This window comes from Lagenorhynchus albirostris, chromosome 3 (genome assembly GCF_949774975.1).
Source record: "Lagenorhynchus albirostris chromosome 3, mLagAlb1.1, whole genome shotgun sequence".
NCBI lineage: Eukaryota > Metazoa > Chordata > Mammalia > Artiodactyla > Delphinidae > Lagenorhynchus > Lagenorhynchus albirostris.
Genome location: NC_083097.1, coordinates 88774435 through 88798179, shown reverse-complemented (window position 1 = coordinate 88798179; position 23745 = coordinate 88774435). Strand labels below are relative to the sequence as shown.

The 23745-nt window shown below is 33.6% G+C and overlaps 1 protein-coding gene across 7 annotated transcripts in view; it reads right to left on the bottom strand.

Moving 5' to 3' along the window:
- The window catches only part of FER (FER tyrosine kinase), a 478023-nt gene that overhangs the window by 127937 nt on the left and 326341 nt on the right, over positions 1-23745 (bottom strand). For all 7 annotated transcript variants that reach the window (XM_060143370.1, XM_060143371.1, XM_060143367.1 and 4 more), the window contains one exon: positions 21033-21127. In XM_060143370.1, the coding sequence (XP_059999353.1) occupies positions 21033-21127 (95 nt within the window). The remainder of the gene's footprint in view (positions 1-21032; positions 21128-23745) is intronic.

Sequence of the window (23745 nt, the reverse complement as noted above, 5' to 3'; positions counted from 1 at the left end):
GGGGACATGGGTTCAAGCCCTGGTCTGGGAGAATCCCACGTGCTGCAGAGCAACTAAGCCCATGCACCACAACTACTGAGCCTGCGCTCTAGAGCCCATAAGCCACAACTATGAAGCCCACGTGCCACAACTCCTGAAGCCTGTGTGCCTAGAGCCTGTGCTCTGCAACAAGAGAAGCCTGTGCACCACAACAAAGAGTAGCCCCCGCTCGCCACAACTAGAGAAAGCCTGTGTGCAGCAATGAAGACCCAACGCAGTCAAAAATAAAATAAATAAATTTTAAAAAAAGAACTCATACAACTCAATAGCAAAAACCAAATAATCCAATTAAGAAATTTTCAAAACACCTGAATAGACATTTCTCCAAAGAGGATACACAAAAGGCCAATAGGTACATGAAGAGATGCTCAACATCACAAGTAATTAGGGAAATGTAAATCACAACCACAATAAGATATTAATTTATGCCTATTAGAATGGCTATCATCTGAAAGACAAGAGTTAACAAATGCTGGCATGGATGTGGAGAAAAGGGAAGGGAACCCTATACACTGTGAGAGGGATTGTAAACTGGTAAAACCACTATGGAAGACAGCATGGAGAATCCTATAAAAATCAAAAATAGAACTACCTGATGATCCAGCAATTCCTCTTCTGAAAATATATACAAAGGAAACAAGAGCACTAACTTGAAAAGATATCTGCACCTCCATGTTCACAGCTGCGTTATCTACAATAGCCAAGACATGGAAACAACTTAAGTGTCCATGAATGGATGAATGAATAAAGCATAAAGTTGTGGTGTATGTGTGTGTGTGTGTGTGTGTGTGTGTGTGTGTATGTGTATACATAATAGAATATTATTCAGCCATTTAAAAATAAGGAAATCCTACCGTTTGCAACAACCTAACGACATGGATGGACCGTGAAGGTACTATGCTAACTGAAATAAGTCAGACAAAGCAAGATAAAAAGTGTATGTTCTCACTTATATGTGGAATCTGAAAAAAACAAAGACCTCATAGAAAAAGAGATCAGATTTGAGGTTAACAGAGGTGGGAGGTATGGAGAAGGGGAATTTGAAGGAGGTCAAAAGATACAAACTTCAAGTTATAAGATAAATTAGTATCAAGGATGTTAACATACAACATGATGACTATAGCTAACACTGCTGCATGATATAGAGCAAAGTTGTTAAGAGAGTTAACCCTAGGTTCTCATCACAAGGAAAACGATTTTTCTTTCTTTTCTTTTTATTATATCTATACGAGAGGATGAATGTTAGCTGAACCTATTGTGGTAATCTTTTCACAATACAGGTTAATCAAACCATAATGCTGTAGGCCTTAAACTTATACAGCGATCGTATGTCAGTTATTTCTCAATAAAAAGGGGAGGTTGGGGGAGCAAGACCAAGGAAAGAGAAATGAGAGATGATGAGTGATGAGAGCCGAGAGACAGACTCAATGATTTAGGAAGGGGAGCGTACAGAAGAGACACAGGAAACATCAGAAAACTAATCATACACACAGAATTTAGATGCCTAAAAACTGATTTTCATTAAATTAGCAATACCTGGTTCAGATAAAAATTCAATTTGATATATAAGATATATCATTTTATACATATAGAATACTAGGAGCAAGTCATCAATTCATTAATTTTGTCTTTGCTTATACTTTGGGAATCATCACGTGTTTTTTAAACGAAGTTCTATGTTAATATTAGGGAATACTTAGCACAGTAAATTAAGATTTACGCACATTTCACTTCACTTAATCTGTAACATACTACACCTGAAAAACAGTTTGTCAGTGAGCCCAACTTACACTCAACAGGAGAGCACATAAACCCCAAGGTTTATTTATGATCAACTACTGTAAAAAGTTTTGGAAGCATGTTCTAGGAATTATTCAATAGTTTAAGTTTATACGCACCTATGGATTATATAAAACAACTTCAATGTTCATTCTACAATGAAAATTTTAGCTCCCTAAAAAAATGAAGTAAAATAGGTCAAATATTTAATTCATCACAATAAAAATGTTTTATTTCCTTAACAACTTAGCTATTTTTCAAATAGAAAAACCCATACGGCTCATCTTTATGAGATGGATACTGAGCATACCTCCACACTGCCTTGGAAATACAAGAACATTTTGAAAGATCATTGACATCAACATCATCTTTCTTTTTTGGCAAAAACCTTGTCATTTCTCCCTGGAATACTGCCAGAACCTATACTAACTTGGACTCAGAACTACTCTTAATAGCTTAATCATTTCCCACCTCAACTATTAAAATTAAACTCTTCATAAATCTATCTTCAGTACACTCAGGGGATGAAGACAGTTCAGCCAAGTTATTTTATCATCCAAACTTGTCTTACATGCCCTGGTTTTCTATACATCCAACACATTTTAGAAATTGGTATTCTGTTCATTCCTATCCACCTCGGACAGGTTTTGAGCTCTCCAAAGATTACTTGTCTTCCAAACCACTTACTAACCACTAGTCTTCTAACCTTGATTTGTCCATCTCTTGTTATGAATTTCTGAATCTGTGAACTGTGATTTTGCTTGGACTGCATTTCAAACTCTTTCCTATTACAAATATGTTTTGTATTTTATCTCAGAATCATAGTTCCTTCTTTGTTTATGGTTGACTTTAGATAAAATGTTTGGTCTACTGAAAGCTGCTTTCTGAAATTCTTTTTGTATATTTTCCTAAAATCTAAAGGCTTTGTATTTTAAAAATCAAGAAGAACTTACTGACCTGTACATTAATAGCCTTCTTTTCTGCTAAATTAAAATTCAATTATTTGGTAATGCTCTAGTAGGAGAGAAAGAAATGAATGCCTTGGATTAATTTTTAATTATTTAATTAACATTTTGACTAAACAATATAGGTCAAAATGGGTAACTACCTGTGCTTTGAAAATACTGACAGTTTTCAAAGGCTGGATGTTGTTTACTCTGAAGTATCTGGGCATGATAGGAATCTGATAGTTCATTGAACTGAAAATCCAATCTATACTAATGATACTCCTCTGCTCAGATTACTTTAATAGCAGCTAATATTTATTAAAAACTCAGAATGTGTTAAGAACTGTGTCATGTTCTTTATATATATTACTTCATTTAACTCTCGGAACATTATTATTCTCATTCCTCATTTTATAAGGAAAGATGTTAAGCCTTAGAGAGATTCAGTAACTTGCCCCAAGTCACACAGCTAGAAGCAGTAGGGTAGGAACTTAAACCCATATTTGGCTCCAAAGCCAAAACGGTCATGTTTACACAGGCAAGTCACTCTAAAGTATAGCAACTCCCAAATGAGAGCCATCGTGAACTCTGAATCCCACTGAGCATTTCTTTTATTGTAAGTGTTAAAGTGAATAACGACAGAACATCACAAGTGATCAGTGAGAATCCTCAAATACTTTGGAGGTGAGTATTTTTCCCAGTTTCTTTTCTTTTTCTTTTTAAATTGAAGTATAGGTGATTTACAACATTGTGTTAGTTACTGCTGTACAGCAAAGTGATTCAGTTATACATATATATACATTCTTTTTTAAAAAATTCTTTCCATTATGGTTTATCACAGGATACTGAACACAGTTCTCTGTGCCATACAGTAGGCACTTATCTATTGCATAAATAAAAGCCTACATCTGCTAACCCCAACCTCCCACTTCCCTGTTTCTTAAAAGAAATCCTGACTCCATAGTCAAGCACACTCAGATGAAATAAATGTGGACAAAAGGAACATTATACAGAGATAAGAAAAATATTTTCTGATACTCTCATTCATAAAAACTTAAATCTCTATTACGGCCATAACTAGGGTATGGGGTTTGCTTGCCATCTATTAACTCATCTCTCACATGTACCTGCTTTTATACAAAATACTATGAAGGCTTCTGGAAGCACAGGCTCCACACGGAGTCACGTATTTTCTAGAGAAATCTCTTGAGTTCAGATTTAATGCTGCCTGAACTGTTGATCCAGTGGTCTAAAGTTTGGAGAATATCTACGAATCTTTCCTATAACATATCTATTTAGATATTCATGACAGTAGAATTTAACCTAAAATGTATCTCCATGTGAGAACAGATGTACAAAAAAGTCCACTGAAATGCTCTTTATGGTAGCAGATGACTAGAAAAACAATTATCAAGCACTGTGTAAGCAAATACCATGCAATTATTGACAAAATAAATCTATATATACTGATGTAAAAAGACTAGGATATTTTGTCAAGTAAAAACAATACAAAGATCAGAGCAGTATGTATGGTAAGCTATTGTTTGTGTTAAAAATAAAAAGTTGTATATGCATATATATTTCCATGTGCATAGAAAAACTCTGGAAGGATAAAAGTAAAATTAAACACACGAAAACAAACAACAAAATCCCTCCTCAAAAAAAACTAGTAAGGGCAGCTGCCTCTAAAAAGAATTCCAAAGGGAATGGGGAGTCAGGGACAGAAAAATGGCTTTTCATTGTGTTTCCTACTGTACTCTTTGAAAGTAACACTTAAAAAAAAGTCACTGCCGGACTTCCCTGCTGGGGCAGTGGTTAAGAATCCGCCTGCCAATGCAAGGGACACGGGTTCAATCCGTGGTCTGGGAAGATCCCACATGCTGCAGAGCAACTAAGCCCGTGCGCCACAACTACTGAAGCCCGCGTGCCTAGAGCCGGTGCTCCGCAACAAGAGAAGCCACCGCAATGAGAAGCCCGTGCACCGCAAAGAAGAGTAGTCCCCACTCGCCACAACTAGAGAAAGCCCACGTGCAGCAACCAAGACCCAACACAGTCAGAAATAAATTAATTAATTTAAAAAAAAGTCACTGCCTAAAACATAATTGCATTGGAAATAACAAATTGGTCACCCTGAACTGTAAGGCCCTTCATCATTCCATCCCTCCTACCTTTCCAACCTTACTTACGTGTTTCTCCCAGGCGCACATGCCTCAGTCATTCTACCCTTCTTCCTGTTCCTCAAACACAAAGGCCATTCCTACCCTTTCCCCAACACTTAGCAAGGGTAGATTATTTTTATCTTTCAGGTCTTAACACAAATGCCACCTTCTAGAGATGTTTCCTAAGACCTCTAAAATAAATTAGGTGCTACCTGTGACTATCTCTCTGAGCAAAACTCTTAATAGCATAATTTGCAATAATAAATTTATTTGCGATTACTGTTTAAATATATGTCTCTCTCACTACATTGAATTTCATGAGGGAAGAGATCATAGTTATATTTTTCACCAATGTATATGGTGTATGGAACACAGTTAATGCTAAGTATTTATCAAATAAAGTAATTAATCCAAATCTCCCAACAATAGGTTTATAAAGAATGGAAAGTCTTAAAGAAAAAGGGGTGTATTTCTAAGTTTCAAAATCACTTTTCCAATAAAGATGTTAAAAAAAAATCACTTAAACACAGGGTGATATATGTGTCTAAAAAATAGTTATTTTTTGTGTTTATTTTTTATCAAAATCAACTGGCTTAGAATATTTTTGACAGAATAATAAAGCTCCTTCAAATTATAGCCTCATTAGCTTAGAAATTCCACTTTAAAGAGAACTGAAGAATATAACTATGACTCTTCGAAGTAATAACAATTATACAATACTTATACTTTTTAATATATGATTACCTATCCTTTATTCTTAAAAAGCACTTTTGAAGATGTAAAAAACTGCAAAAAGATAGGTATCTAATTCTTTTATCCTATTCAACAAATGACAGATGTTAAACATAGACAGGGTTTCTTTCTTAATTTTAGTAGCCAAGATAGGAAATATAGAAATTCAATCACTTGCTGGTAGCAAATAATATCTTAGAAGATAAATTCACTTGGAAGTCTTATCAAAGATCTTGAAAAAAATGTTCTCAATACTAATCCACAAACAGGTAAAAGACTAACATGTAAGAGAAGGAAAAAACAAAAGAAAACAAAATAATGTCTTAAAAAACCAGAAAATATGGAATACATGTAATCTTTTAAGATACAAAATTATTAAAGATGCTATATAAAGTCACTTTTTAAATTTGCTGCAGTTTGTTATATAAAAGCCTTTCATTTTGAATTGAGGTATTGTCAAGTGTGATATTGTTTTCTCAAGTTTGACACAGAAGAATTTAGGCAAATTTTTCTTTTCTAGCAAAGGTTACATTTTCTATGTGTATTTATTAAGCTCTCAATCTGAGGCACAGCTGTGTCAGGTATTGAATAATATTCTTACTGGAACTGAAATTCATGTCCATAAATAGGTACCAATGACAACTGACTTCAGTTCTACAGAGAAGGACAGATGGAGGCAAATGAAGAGCAGGAAAGTTCCATAAACACAAAACCTTATTATAATGAGAGTTTCTAATATTATTTTCACATTTTCAATGACAAGAAGGTATGCAACACTTAACATAAAGTGCAATCACTCAAGATGAATCTGTGAAGATGTTTAATGTATATAGCATCTGAAAATCTAGAAAAAGAAAAAAGGAAGTACCTAAATGAGAAGAGAGATATTAAATATGACCAGAAGACTTGTGAAGAAATGAGAAAAGAAAAAATGCATAATAGATTTTCATAAGTAATTAATTTGGCTGGTCATAAAATGAGCATTTAGCAAGTAGAAGACTGATTTCATCCTTAAAAATGTACTCGAATTTATGAAGGAAATGGGGAAAAAAAAAGGCAAAAATGTACACATTCCTGTCCATTGGAAACAACATAACACAGACTCTTAGGCCTCAAGGGCCTAAAAGATATTCAGTATTTTCCAAGGAATTGCTCATAAAGATGAAGCTCTCTTTACATTAGTTACCCTCAAAGCTGTTAAGAACAGCAAGAACATAGCATGCCCAGTTTAAGATAATCACTGCAGGGTGACTCCTTAAAATGAAATAACTCATTACTATGATCTACGAGGCTTTGCATGGCTTGAACCCCATCCCCTTTCTAACCTCATCTCCTACTACTCTCCCCTTACTCTTCCTTCATCCACACCACTCTCTCATGAAGCGTCGAATGTCCATCCTCCAGTGTCTACACAGAGTTCTCTCACTTCCACCAGGCATTTTACTCAACGTTCTACCCATACTGAGGCTTTCCCTGGCCACTCTCTCTAAGACTCCAACCTCTGCCCATACCAATAGTTGCTATCCTCTTCCCTCTATGCTTTATCTTTTCACACCACTCAACATCCTACATATGTTTTACTTACTTAACATATTTCTTTCCCTACCAGAACATAGGGTTCACGAGAGTAGGAAGTTTTGCTTTTTGTGGGGTCTTTTGGTCTGTTTTCTTCACTGTTGAATCCCCAGTATGTGGCATATACGGGAGGCATTCAGTAACTGTTTGGTGACCAAATGACTGAATAATCTAACAGAATATCTAGCCTTAAATAGTTTTTAAGTACAATTCTACTTAAAGAATATTGGTGTATCTGAGTAGAGTGACATAACTTCTCAAATATTAATGGATAAGGTTTTAGTTTCTTCCACAAATTTAGTCCAGAGTTTGCCTATCATTTCTGAATAGACAGGGTAACTTACAACTAGATAGGGATATAAATAACTTAAAACTAGAAGGGGATAAACAAAAGAAGAGAGAGCCAATATCTTTGGCTAATGCTGACAAGAGGCGTTTGTTCGGCTTCTACGTAAAATAGTTTGAATATTTATGGTACTGCAATGTAAATAAAAAACCTCCCAACATATTCACTTTTCAACTTTCATCATAAATAAAATAAGCATTGTTTAAGAACTTTGATTCAACCGATTTTCAGTTGTCTTTTAATCTTGGAAATATTTTGTGTTCCCCATTGTTTTAATAACTGTTCTTACAGTTCTGATAATATGAAAATCTCATACTAAATAGGCACTGTCAGAGTCATATAAATTGGGTATACTACTGGGAAAAACCTATTTATTTATTTTAAAAAATACATTATATGTAAAAATTTTTATTTCAGCTGAATTCATCACAGTTTTACTAGCCCTGTTCATACTTCTAACATTTGCATCAAATATAAGTAGGCTTTTAACAATGAAGCAAATTTTCTTATCATTTATATTACTTTAAAGTTTCTCTGCAAATTTTAAGACTTTTCCATGTACAGTAACAAAAACTTAAAAACAATAACAAAAGTAAAACTAATCAGTAGTTTATCCATGAGGAAGGATGCATATATGTTCATAACGCTTACACTTTCCTTTAATTCATTAAGAAACTTCAATTATCAGAAAGACATTTTCAAAACAGGATCTAAGAGCGAAAATATGGTTCAGAATATGCTTTCTCCTTCTCACCAAGCTATCTGCCTCCTTGCAGGAGGTACTTAAGGTATAAGTGCCATCAGATGCTCAGAACATGAAAAACATATGGCTAATATTGCTCAGATATACACAATGCACCAATGGCTCAAATGTACCATGAAAAGTTAGTATCTGTTATAACACACCAACCTTTGCTCACTGATAGAAAAGAAAATCCCTAAGCACTTCTTTATAACCATTCAAGTCAAAGAGGGGATACAGTAATAGTTGTTATATTTTAGATTTCATTTCTCATAGTTTTCTTTTGGGTTAATGTTTTTAGTGTTTAGCTCAACCTCTGGGAAGGAAGGGTATGGTCTACCCAAAACAACAAGAGAAAAATGCTAATACCACATGTGTGGAATACCACCAGGTTATCAATTTCAGTCGTGCATAAATTAAGTAAAGTAACTGATTTCAAAAGATATTAGTGCTTTTATTGTCTGGAGAAACGCCCAGTTTAAACTATTCCATCTGCAATTGCTTTGGGATATTAGGCAGCAAATGAAACATTAGGGTAACCCAATGTATCATTTGGTTGAGAAAGATATATCAACTTAAAGATGCTATCTTTTTAAAATGTTGTTTTGCAAGTATTAAAAAGTCAACTAAGCACATTTATTTAGCTTTTCATTAATGTAATATACTTGAATTATAAAGACCAATATCCAAGTTTAGATGTCAGTTAACATAGAAAAGCTACCCATTCTTCCAAATAGAAATTTACAATGCACTAATTTATAATTACTCATTTACACTCATTCAAACTTTGTTTTAGGGAAGAGATGTGGGAACATATGTATATGTATAACTGATTCACTTTGTTGTAAAGCAGAAACTAACACACCATTGTAAAGCAATTATACTCCAATAAAGATGTTAAAAAAAAAAGAGTATTCTATCGGCATCTCCAAACAACAAAGTAATAAAGCCCACAAAATTAGGTTCTTCTTTAGTAATTATCAGCAGCATAAAAAAACTCAGCCACTGAGTTGACATATCTTATAATCTTTAGCACAAAATATTAATTTGAGATTTGTCCTTTACCTTGAACTCAAAATTTACTGCTGTGAAGTGATATTGTTACATATCTGGTAATGGATTGTATGATGGGAGATGGGTTAAATCCGTATAAGGTCAGGTGCCAGTTCAGACTTCAAGGGCTCTTTTACTGTGTGCCAGGAGCCATGCTCCTTAATCTTTTGTTGGCACAATTTACCCTTTCTATATTTATAATGAGTGAAAGAAACAAATGCCAGGCAAGGATCCAGAGCCAAAATACTGGGACTTTGTTATCAAAGGAACAGAAACTGTCATTTCCAGTGACTCTCATAATAACCTTCTATAGCTGTGATGTCATGTAACAAATTGATTCTCTTAGAATCACGTAAAAATATAAAAGTTCATTATGAATTGGGAAGGAAAACATTTATTTTTTAAAACAATTTAACCTTCTGGCTAAACTTAGTGAACATACCCTAGAAATTACAAATGAAATGAATAATTAAAAGAAAAAATTCTGACAATGGCAAGATTTCTTTTGAAAGGCATTTATGAGAACTATATAAATAATAATGTCCAAATTTCTAAGCTAAAATCTCTAGACAATATAAACTACACGAGCTCAATATTTTTTCAAACTTGTTATAGAGATATTTTGATGTTGTCTAAAACCTGGTAAAAATTCTTCAGTAATTCTAAAAACTCCAAAGCCATAAGTCATTTTAAAATTAAGATAAGTTTGAGGATTGCCAAAGAGCATGCACCTGTGAGAGCTGAGGAATGTACCACATAATATAACATTCAATTAGTTCCAAGAAGTTCTGAACTCAAAGATAACATCCAGGCCCAAAAGAAGGGGCAGTTAGCAATATCTAGTACAAGACTAGAGACTGATGTTTGTCTTGCTAAAATTAATTACCTCTACCCAGGATGTGTACCTCACATTGTTGTACTTGGAGATTAAGGTGCTTGGTTTCTTATTCATCAGGGTATTTTACATCAGCCCTAATTTAACCACATATGTGAAAATAAATGACAGCTGCCTGAACTATAAATACTCCTTTAAGTCATGGCTTGTCATTTGAAAAATAAGTCCTCTCATCATTTCCTTCATTTCAATCTCTAAGTAAAAAACAACTCGTTTGCAAAATAAAATGGGGTCATCTTTTAGCATATTAGAGTTTGTCTTTGTTTTCAGTATTTCCTAGCACCATTTACAATTGCCTTTTGTTTGATTTTGTTTATCCAGCAACCTATAAGCAAGCAATAAATAAAGTATTTGTAATTCAAGAAATGATTCAAATGAAGACAGGATCATCTTGGAGTAGTCACTCTAAACTTGAATCCTCAAATGCTTATAATCTCCTCAAACATTACTCTAGTGGAAATGTATTTCAGATTTATGTTTCCAAAGGGCTCAGTTATCTGACAAGAACAGGAGCATTTTAAATCTCTGCATAATACATTTCTGAAATGGCTTGCATATAAGACACCAAGCAGTTATTAACTCTTGCTTTTAATCTACCAGTTCTCTAAATCTTCTCTCCACAGCTTGATTCCCAGTAGAGAAAAAAGTAACTCAAACAAAAATCTTCCTGTTTACCATAATAAACTGTTTACTTACCTGTGCACAAGGTTGAGAAATAATGGAATGGGGATGCATGTATCTGCCCACAGGGTACTTGCATAGGCATTTTGCTTGAATTTTCATTTATATTTTCAATTCATAAAAGGATTATATATTTTGACCCAATTATAACTTGAATGCCGTAATAGAAAATAGAAAGAGCACAGTTTTCCCACTTGGTATTTAACTGATGTTGACAAGCCACTCTAAGCTCTCTGAACCTCATTTAGCTTATTTGTAAATGGAGATAACAATACCACCTGGTAGAGCAAATGACATAATGTTAATTAAAGTCCTTTGAGAACTGTAAAATATCATGTAAATGTAAAATATTGTTTATTATTATGCTACTTTATTAAGAATGAAAAGTAGCTGGTTATTTCCCCATCATGCCTTTTGTAAAATGAGGAAAGGAAAGATGTTCTTTTGAAGTAATCTAATAGTTTGTGATGAGAGGTTTCAAATTTAAGAAAAATTTTCCTAACTAAAAAATTATAGGTTAGAGCTAAAATTTAGAAGCCATTTTAATCCAGCCACTTTAGTTTTAGATACAAGGAAAGAAAGACCCAAGAAGGGTAAATATTAAAACATACAAACTAAACAGTCACTAATGGTGGTGGAAAGGGAAGAGCTAAACCAAACTTCATGCTTCCCAATTTGCTGTCACATCACTTGGCTAAAGAAATCTAGGGTTAGGATTAGAGTCAGGGGCAGGGGCAAGTTCAGAGGTTGGGTTAAAGTTCTGCCTGGATTATAGGAGTCATTTTTTTTTTTTTTTTTTTTTTGGCGGTACACGGGCCTCTCACTGCTGTGGCCTCTCCCGTTGTGGAGCACAGGCTCCAGACGCGCAGGCTCAGCAGCCATGGCTCACAGGCCCAGCCGCTCTGCGGCATGTGGGATCTTCCCGGACCAGGGCACGAACCCGTGTCCCCTGCATCGGCAGGCGGACTCTCAACCACCGCGCCACCAGGGAGGCCCTAGGAGTCATTTTAAATCATCACTTTCTTCTGTTGGTCAATTATAAAATAATAACAATAAAAATTATGACACGATGAGAATACACAGAGTGGTCATTATGGTTAAACATTGTAAGAATATAAATATAAATTATATATACGTATACATATGTAAAGTGCCTATGTGTGTTTGGTATACACATACAAAATCACAGTACGTTAGCTCTTACAGCAACTCTATTATTCTTACTTCACGGGTAAGAAAACTAAGGGAGGGAACAGAATGGTTAAGTAGACTGAGCAAGATTATAGAACTAACAAGCTTCTGGCCAAAATGCCTGCCTCTTGGTCTTTTTTTTTTTTAAGAGTTGTACATCTTAATGTACAATTCAGTGAGTTTTGACAAATTTACAGAGAGAGATGTATGACTGTCACCACAATACAGTTTAGAACATTTTCATCACTCCATAAAGATCTCTCTCGCCTGTATAGAGTCAATCCCCATCTAAACCCCTAGCCCCAGGAAATCACGAATCTTCCTTCTTTATCTATAGAAACCTTTTCTGGGCATTTCATTTTGTATCGGACTTGGGTTCATCTATACTGTAGCATATATTATTAGCTCATGACACTATCATTTAACAGTAATATTACTTTTGTATGGATATACTATATTGTTTATTCATTCAGCAGCTGATGGACATTTGGATTCTTTCTACTTTTTGGCTATTATAAATAATGTTTCTATGAACAATTGCAGTTGTTGTGTGGATACACATTTCAATTTTCTTAGGTGGATACCTAGGATCAGAACTGTTACTTTATATGGAAAATTTATGTATAACTTTTTGAGAAACTGTGACACTTTTCCAAAGTGGCTGTATCATTTTACGATCCATGAGCAATGTATGAAGGTTCCAGTTTTCCACATCCTCACCAACACTTATTAGAGCTCATGATCTTCACCACTACCCTCTGTAGGCTTCCAATAACCGTGCACATATGACACTGAATGTTAGAATGGGAGGGAAGGGGACTTCCCTGGTGGCGCAGTGGTTAAGAATCCTCCTGCCAATGCAGGGGATACAGGTTCGAGTCCTGGTCCAGGAAGATCCCACATGCCGCGGGGCAACTAAGCCCGCATGCCACAACTATTGAAGCCTGTGCGCCTAAAGCCCGTGCTCCGCAACAAGAGAAGCCACTGCAATGAGAAGCCCGCGCACCACAACGAAGAGTAGCCCCCACTCGCCGCAACTAGAGAAAGCCTGCGAGCAGCAACGAAGACCCAATGCAGTCAAAAATAAATAAATAAGTAAATAAATAAATAAATAAATAAACGAATGGGAGGGAAGGAGGAGCTAAATGGAGTGAGGGAGACAGAGCTTAAACTTACTCAAAGACAACCAAGTCTGTTTCATTTATGTTAAAAAAAAATTTTAAGACTTTTGAGAGCGGTTTTCGATTCACAAAAAAAATTGAGAAGAAGATACAGAGATTTCCCATATAATCCCTGCTCCTTACTAGAGAGCTTCATGTATAATCAAATCCCTTGTTAGAATTTGTTATATTTATTACAACTAATGAACCTATATTGACACATCATTATCACCCAAAGTCCATAGTTTACACCAAGTTTCATTCTTGGTGTTGTATGTTCTATGTGTTTGAAAAAATGTAAAATGACATGTATCTACTATTATGTCATACATGGTAGCTTAAATATCCTATAAAAATCCTCTGTGCTCTACTTATTCATACCTCCCTCTTCCATAACCCTTGGCAGCCACTGAATTTTTTTTTTTAACTGTCTCCATGGTTCTCCTTTTTCCAAAATGCCAGAGTTGAAATCATAAAGTACATAGCCTTTTCAGATTGGCTTCCTTTACTTAGCAATATATATTTAAGTTCCCTCTATGAATTTTCATGGCTTAATATTTTATTTCTTTTAAGTGCTGAATAATATTCCATTGTTTGGAGGTACCATAGTTTGTTTATCCACTCACCTAGTGCAGAGCATCTTGGTTGCTTCCAAGTTTGGGCATTATGAATGAAGCTACTATAAACATCCTTGCGCAGGTTTTTGTGTAGATATAAATTTTGAACTCCTTTGGGTAAATACTAAAGAATGTGATTGTTGGATTGCATAGTAAAAGTATGCTTACTTTTATAAGAAACTGCCAAACTGTCTTCTACAAACAAAGAGTTTTATTTCTTCCTTCCCAATCAGTACAACTTTTGTTCCTTTTGCCTTATTATGTTAGCTACGACTTTGAGTAAGATGTTGAAAAGGAATGGTCAGAGGGGCATCTATGCCTTGGTTTGTGATCTTAGTGGGAAAGCTTCAAGTCTCTCACCATTAAGTATAATGTTAGCTGTAGAGTTTTTGTAGATTTTTTAAAAAACAAACTGAGCAAGTTCCTCAAGTTTTCTGAGTTTTTAAACTTTTTTTCATGAAGGGGTGTTGGATTTTGTTAAATGCTTTGTCTGCATCTATTGATATGATCACCTGATTTTTCTTTTAGCCTATTGATGTGATGGATTACATTAACAAATTCTCAAATGTTGAAACTGGCTTGCAAACCTGGGATAAATCTCTCCTATGCTTTTCATAACCATGTATTTATCAGCTTTTCATCTTATAGTGGAAATATATATATATATATATATATATATATTTTTTTTTTTACAAGGAACCTTATGGTGTTTGCCTCATTTATCTTTATATTCTGGTATGTAAACGTGTTCACTGATGAGAAAGGAAAAGATTCATAAGGCTTAAACAACAATAAATTGAGAAAATAGGAAGAGTTTCTTACCAGGTCTTAACTTGAAAATGTCAAAATTATGAGCTCATTGTTTTTGAACTTGCTATTTTGGCCCAGGTTTCATAATATTAGAATGTTAGATTATAACTGGTTCAATACTAGAGATATTGAAGCTGTGTCTAAAGAGAAAAAATCACTAAAGACTATTTGTTATCTTAAATTACTTTAAAAATGTTTAAAACAAAAAAACAATCATTTATTTTTAAGTGCTATAGTGGTTTTACCATTGAATGCTATAATGTCTTTTATATTAGTATAGTAGCTAGAATTTTGGTTTCAAACACTGGCAAAGAAATATTGTGGCAAAGGTGAAAAATACCTTAAACATATTAAAAGGTGATTTTTATTTACTTTTTCTTGCTTTATTTTTTGCTGTATTGTTCTAGAACATCTAGTATAGTGTTTAAGTGGTAAATGTAGGCATATCTGTCTTATTTCTGATATAAATGAGCAAAGTATTCAGTCATTTGCCATTAAATATGATGTCATCTTAGGAGCATGTCTTTCTTAGGAGCCACTCACGGTGAGAACATTCTCTTCTATTCCTCAATTTCAGATAATTCTTAACAGGAATTAGTGTTGGATTTTGCCAAATGATTTTTCTTCATTTATTGAAATGATTATGTAGTTTTAAATTTTATTAATATGAATTACATTGATTGATATTTGAAAGTTAAATCAGCTGGTAGTCCTAGGATAAATTCCACTTGATCATGATGTATTTTTATCTGCTGTTGCATTTGCTTCATTAAAATTGTGCTCAGAATTTATATATGTAATAATGACATATAGTCTGTAGTTTTCTTTTGCTGTAATATTTTTGTCTAGTTTCAGAATCAGGTCGTGATGATCTCAATGAGTTGAAAAGTAGTCTCTTCTTTACAATTTTCTAAGAATTTGTGTAGAGTTGGTGTATTTCTTCTTAAAACTTTGGTATAATTCACCAGTGAAGCCATACAGGTCTAGAGTTTTCTTTGAAGGATGGTTCCTTAATGACCAATTCTATAAAAGATATGGTGTTATGAAGGCTGGATGAGCTTTGGTAGTTTTTGTCTTTCAGAAAATTTGTCCATTTCATCTAAGTTGTTGAATTTCTTTATATAAAGTTAAGGAAATATTATGACTATCTTTTTTAATATCTGTAGACTCTATAATGATGTCACCTCTTTCATTCTTGATATTGGTAATTTGTGTCTTCTTTTTTCTGAAGAGTCTATGTAGAGGTTTTATCAATTTTATTAATCTCAAAGGATTCCATTGATTTCTTCTGTATTTTTTTCCCTTCTACATATTTTGGGTTAATTTGCACTTCTTTTTAAGGTAGAAATTGAGGTCAAAACTTTGAGTCCTTTCATCTTTTCTAATATAGGCCTTTAGTGCTGTATTTATTTCCCTAAGTACTGCTTAATAGGCATCATATAAATACGGAGATGTTGTGTTTTTTTTTCTTTCCATTTAGTTCAAAATACTTTCTAAGTTCCACTCTGACCCACTGGTTACTCAGCTATGCATTGTTTACTTTCCAAATATTTAGAGATTTTTCATATTGTTCTATCCTTGAGTTCTATTTTATTTCTGTTGTGTTCATAGAACTTAAATTCTTATAAATTTATTGAGATTTGTTTTATGGCCCAGGATATGATCTATCTTGGTAAATATTCTCCGTGTACTTGAAAAGAATGTATGTCCTGGTGATGTTGTGTAGAGTGTCCTATAAAGGTCAGTAGGTCAAGTTGACTGACAGTGTTATTCACATCTTCTGTGACTTCCATAGTGAACATAGTTCTTAAAAAAATCACTTACAACAGCATCACAAAAGATCAAATACTCAGAGATAAGTTTGACAAAAGATGGAAAGTCCTGTACACTAAACTCTACAGAACCTTGCTGAGGGATATTAAAGAAGACCTATCCTACTAGAAAGATATGTCATGTAGAGGGGTGAGAAGACTCAATATTGTTAAGAAGTCTATTCACCCCAAACTGATCTATAGAGTCAATGTAATCCCAATCTAAATATTAGCAAACCTTTATATGGAAACTGAAAAACTAATAATAAAATTGCTAGAGAAATGCAAAGGACTTCTAACAGCCAAAACATTTCTAAAAAAGAACAAAGTTAGACAACTAACATTATCTGATACAAGACTTACTATAAAACTTCAGTGGTCAAGGCAGTGTAGTATTGGCATTACGACAAACAAAAAGATCGACAGAAATTAGAGTCCAAAAATAAAACTACACATAAATATATTTTAAAAAATGAAGGTAAAAAAAATCAGGAGAGAAAGGAGAGTCATTGGTGCTGGAACAACTGAATATCTATATGCCAAAAATATGAACTTCAAACCATTCCTCACAACCATATGAAATGGACCATAGAATGAACTATAAATTCTAAATTCTAAAACTATAAAAATTGTAGAAGTAAACATAGGAGAAAACCTTTGTGACCTGGGATTCAACAAAGATTTCTTAGATATACCATCAAAAAGATGACCTATAAAAGAAAAACATAATTTAAAGTTTGAAATTAAAAACTTCTGCTCTTCAAAAGACACTATTAAAAGAATGAAAAGACAAGTCAACTGAGAGAGAATATTTGAAAATCATACATCTGATAAAGGACTTGTATCCAGAATATATAAAGAACCAAGACTTTATTACAAGAAAACAACCCAATTAAAAAACTGGGCACATTACTTAAATAGACACATCAAAGAAGATATATGAATGGCAAATCAGCACATGACAAGATGCTCACATCATTAGTCAGTTGGGAAAGACAACAAAAACCACAATAAGACACTACTGCATAAAATTTTAATATCTAAAGACTGACCACACCAAGTGTTGATGAAGATGTAGAGAAACTACAGTTGGGAATGTCAACTAGTATAATCACTTTAAAATCTATTTGGCAATTCCTTAAAAATTTAAACATGTACATTCTATCTAATTCATTTATTCCGCTCCCAGGTATTTTCCTTAGAGAAATGAAAGCACATGCCCGTACGAAGACTTATATGTGGATGTTCACAACAGCTTACTTGGCAGTAGCCCCAAATAGGAAACAACCCAAAAGTCTATCAACAGTTGATAACAACGGTGATATATTCATATGATGCTATTCTACTCAGCAATAAAAAAGAATGAACTTCCGATAAACATTACAACATGGATGGATCTCAAAAGTATGCTGAATGAAACAAACTAGACCCAAAAAAGAAAAGAGTAGTACAGACTATATGATTCCATTTATATAAAATTCTAAGAAACACAAACTAATATATAGTGACAGAAAGCAGATCAGTGGTTGACTGGGACAGGGGTTGAGAGGGGGAGGAGGAAGGGACTACAAAGAGGCATGGGGAAAATCTGGGGGTGATAGATGTGTTCATTACTTTGATTGTGGTGATGGTTTCACAAGTGTATACATATGTCAATACAATAAAGTGTACATACATAAAGTATATGTCAATTACATATCAATAAATCTGTTTTCAAAAAGATTGACAAATTATGATTATTAAATATTAGATTTTTGACAGACATTCTCTCAAAATTGAATTAAGTAGGTCCAACACTTCAAGACAAAAAACTGACAGTTTTTGTTACCAGGGAAAAAAAATCCAAGCTTTGCAATGAAAGTGAAAATTTTGGAAAACACATTTGCTATAAAGAAATTGATACCTCCTATTACTTTTCCAGTGAGATTAGTGATGACATTAATGAATGTGGTCTTTTGATACTGTATAATGAATTACTTCACTGTTTGGAAGATCTATATAACCTGGTCACTTGATATTTTCCAAATGAGAAATGACAAAGCATGATGCTACAAAAATCATGTATTCATCTTATAAGATTGACAAATGGAATTAATGTAACAGAGTACGAAAAGTTCAATGTGGTTTCAGATCAGACACTGCAACTAACCTCCAAGAAAATTTAGCAAAGTCCACTGTGGTAGGCAGAATTTGAAGACGGCCTCCCAGTAATGTCCCACCCTAATCCCTGGAACATGTGAACATGATTAGATATCAATCCCATAATTATGTTTTATCATATTGCACAGTTGCCCTAAAAATAGGCAGATTAGCCAGGTGAGCCTGATCTAATCACAAGACCTTTCAAAAAAGTGGAGGGTATTCTCCCAGCTTTTTTGAAAAACAAAACAGAACAAAATGAAAAACAGAAGGAGAAGTTAGAGAAATTCAAAGCACTTGAAAGATGTGACACACTGGGTCTGAAGATCAAAGAATGTAGGAAACCTTAAGAAGCTGGGAGATGCCCTTGGCTCACAGCAAGAAAAGAAAGGGAACCTTAGGCCATTTCTCAACTGTAAGAACCGGAAGGAGTTTGGAAATGGATTCTTCCCCAGTGCCTCCAGCCAAGAATTTTTGGCTTTATGAGACCCTAAGCAGAGAACCCCAGTAAAGCCTGCCTGGACTTCTAACCTACACAACTGTGAGGTAATAAATGGATATTGTTTAAAGCTGCCATGTTATGATCATTTGTTGTGCCGCAATAGAAAGCTAATACATTAACCATAAATCAAAATGCACATAAACTCAGATCCAACTCAAGCACTGTTTAAAAAAGAAAAAAAACCCAAATAATGAAAATGGAAACAACCAAAGTATCCATAATTAGAAGATCGATTTAAATTATAGAAAGCCATATAATGGAATATTCTGTAGCCATTATAAAGAAAAGGTAGAACTATATGGATGAATATGAAACAATGAAACTATGTTATATTAATAATAGAAAAAAAGATCAGCAATGTTAAGATTTTGAATAATTAAAACATTTGCATAAAATCATGGTATCTATAGTAAATATTTTCCTGAGGGGGAAAAAACACAAAAAAATAAATAGCAATTAGCTTTGGGGTAAGATTAGATTGTTGAGTAGGACATTTTCTAATGAAGTTTATTATTCTTAATCATTAAAAAAATATATCAATAAAGGTTACTATTTAGTGTCCAGATAAACACTTTCCTGGCTCTCTTCCAAAGCTATCTTTTGCTTTATGCAATTTAGACCTGCCATCAGGAATTTGTTACCATGCTCCTTTAATCAGTCATAGTAACACCAAAATAACTTTTCCTCATCAAGTCTGCCCTACCTCTCAAATCTAAGTTTCTCAGTGACATCCCTTATTAACTGGGTGCATCATTTTCATTATGTGAATGTTTTATGTATTTATAATACTTAAACATCCCATTTTAATTAAAATTATAGGCTATTCAATTGTTTTAAAAATTTTGTATGAAAATTGTATGAAAGCTACTTTAAGATATAAATCGTAAATAGTGTAAACCATGCAAATATATATTGCCATTTGAGGATGAAAATGATTATGATCTAGGAATCCTTCAGTTATATGGTAATAAAGAAATATTCCAATAACAATCAAACCAGCATGGTAAAATTGGACCAATTTATCCTTTAATAATGAAAGAATTATGTGAAAAGTTTTTAATGGGCAATCTACAATATCAGGTTTATGTGATGTATATTAAAGTTAGAAAAATGTTTTATATTCCTTTAAGTTTCTTCTTGTAAAATGAATAGTTAAGGTAACAAAGCAAATCCTTTTAAGTTATTAAATACTGTATTTATAAATCTTATCAAGGTCATATTTTACCTCTGATTATATTTTCTACAACAGAAAGATGTACAATAAAAATAAAGATAACACGGTATCAGTTTGATGTTATCCTTGTTTGTTGGCAAAAGTAGTTAACCAAAATACCTGGAGGTGTTAAAAGTCACCAGAAAGAAATAAAAGGACAAACTCCTAGAGAGATCACCTTTTTTTTTGTCCACATATCAAACAAGTTCATAGTTTGTGACCCAAAACATTATGATATTATTATATACAACTAAACAAAAGGATGTACGGTAATGTACTTGTAAAATGATATACAATGAACGAAATACAAGACAGTACTTTCATTATTATAAAGTAAACCTAAGTAGACTATTTATCTAAATAGGTTTTCTCACCGAAAGATTATATATAACTAATTTCCATGTGTAACTGCAATGTAATAATATATCTTCTCTTACAAAGGTTGGCTGACACTTTCTAGAAACTGTCAAGTATTATAGACTATAAAAATATCAAGTATGTGTACAAGCTCTTCATCATCAGGAAAATGTTAAACAAAATCCTTGGAAACCTAACAAGGAGAAATCAAAGAGACTGAACATATAAAAGCAATAAAACATGACATTAAAACGTCATTGAGGAAACCTCTAAAATCATATTACCTGGAACCAGTTCCATAATTATGTAGATAGGCTGTCTTTGTGTGCAAACTCCTATAAGTTTGACAATATTGGGATGATCATATTGCTTGAGAATTCTGGATAAGAGAAGTATAAGAATAGTTACCATTTAAGTTGTAAGCATTAATTTATGATCATGAGTAGTGTGCACAAGTAGAATGCACTTTAATCAACACAATTTTTAAAACTTTAGTACGAACCCAAATTATGATAAATGGGATGTATATGTCTTGACAAATCTTGGCAAAATATAGATATAAATGAGTCAGTTTTTATTCAGTTAAATATTCATTTAAAAATTATTATCTACTCTGAATAGGTAATAAGCATGCTAAACAGGAATAACTTACTTAGTCCAAAATATGCAGAACTCCCTTCAAAGAATCTGGTTTTAGCCACCCTCACAAAAGCTGGAAAGTATTAGTGGACCAAAACCTGTAAGCTGTTAGGGCAGCATCTTTTTGTTTTGTTTTATTTTATGTATATACTTCATTTAAAACAAATAAAAATAGAACGATTCATATTGGTAAATACTATAGAGTAATCACTTCATATTTAGATTTCACAATACATACTCTCTTGATGATCATGATCAACTTCAAAATAGTAAAAACTCAAAAAGTTTTGAGAAAACTGGCAGAAGGTTAAACAGTGAGTAATATAAGACTTAAGCTGAGGCAGAGAAGTTTTAGTTTGGATAAAGGCAGAATTTCAGAGAGCTGTAAAAGCATAGACTCATCTACAGGACCCCAAGCATGAGTTAAAAATAGATTAGATTCCCTCAGAGGCCTGTCTACCCTGATGATTTCTGTTACCAAATGATCTTCCATGTTATCCTACTGACATAGTTATAAATTCACTCATATTTGAAAAAACACAGTTTCCTTTCTAGGAGAATGAAAAAAATAACTTCATTTGGAGAAAGATAAAACAGTTTATATGTGTGCTGTACATGTACAACTAAAGCAGAGATAGCTCTAAGAAAAATGTTATCGATTGAAAATATATAAATTTAATAAATGAAAAAGTACACTGGGAAGAATTCTAGAGATAAAATGTTCTGTCAATAACTGAGTTTGCAGTTTCTATGAGGAATTAGAAAGGAAGTTTTAGAATGATTGACTGTAATCCAAAATGTCATTTCTTAGGTTGAAAACTGCTTAATAAAGAAATTCCACAAAACAGCCAGGATGAATCCAAATGACATTAAATAGCTAAATATATAGCTTTATTATCTGTTAAAGGATACTTGGGAGTTTGCATGGATGTAATTGTCATTTTTTTTTTTTTTTTGCGGTACGTGGGCCTCTCACTGTTGTGGCCTCTCCCGTTGCGGAGCACAGGCTCCGGACGCGCAGGCTCAGTGGCCATGGCTCACAGGCCCAGCCGCTCCGCGGCATGTGGGATCTTCCCGGACCGGGGTGCGAACCTGTGTCCCCTGCATCGGCAGGTGGACTCTCAACCACTGCGCCACCAGGGAAGCCCCGTAATTGTCATTTTTAACATAAAATTTCAGTCTCACTTTAAAAGAAGAAATTAAACTCTAACTTTCAGTAAAAAATTCACAAATTAGAAAGCAAGATACCTTAAGATACCTATGAATAACTAAAATAATGAGGCTATAAGTTTCAATTGTGATAGCATACCTTTAAATTCATCATAGGATATTTTTTCTGAATTGCTAATAATATACATGAAAAAGGTTTGCAACTTTATTCCACAGATAATATTTAATAAATGCACCCAACTAGTTTAATCCATTGCTATAAATATCCATTTTTAGATGATGGAGAAATGACATCAAGATGCTCTATGCCATGGGATTTAGTTCTTTCGTTGCCATGTCCTCTGTTCTCCCATGGCACTTTCCAAAAACTTCAATTTTATATATAATGCAGTGATGGAGACAACACACACACACACAAACACACACACACCTTTCCTTCCTTCCCTTTATACCACCAATCTATGGATCTATATATCCTCCTTCTCCTTCTCTCCCTCCCAACTATCCACCTACTCATCCATCTCCCATTCATATGTCCATTCTCACTCTATCCAAAGCTCCTTTCCATTTGTTTTGTGTTTTGTTGTATATATTAGATTTTACCACTAACAGAAGAGTTTAAACTATTTGCAACATAGGGCTGGCAGGTTGGAACATTAAATTCTAGCTAAAACAGAAAAAAGAGAAGAAAATCATCCTAAAAGATCAGTTAGAAAAGAAACAATGCAATGAGCTGAAGAAGAAATTTGAGATTCTCAGAAAATAAAGCTAACAGCTGGGAATAAAGAATCAAGCAATAATATCTAAGGAGGGTAGGAAAGATGTAATTATATACCTAAATATATGCCTAAATTATGGATTTTATATATAGAATACAGTAATATTCTTAGTATAAGGACAATCACAACACTGCATATATGCATATGTGTATATGCACGTGTGATAAAAGCAAAAAATACGGCAATATTTTTCAAGGACTCAAAGAATACTCACTGTTCTCAAAAGCATCTGGTTCTTTTGACTGTGATTTCCTAACTGACCTGCAGTCCAACTCAAACACACAGAAACTTTTTGTTTTCACATTGTATAATAAGTGCCTACTTTTGAGGGCCCTGAAAGTGCTTACTTCTAATTCATCAAATCATATTTAAGATATCTTCAAATTTACATTTTAATGAATCACTTACT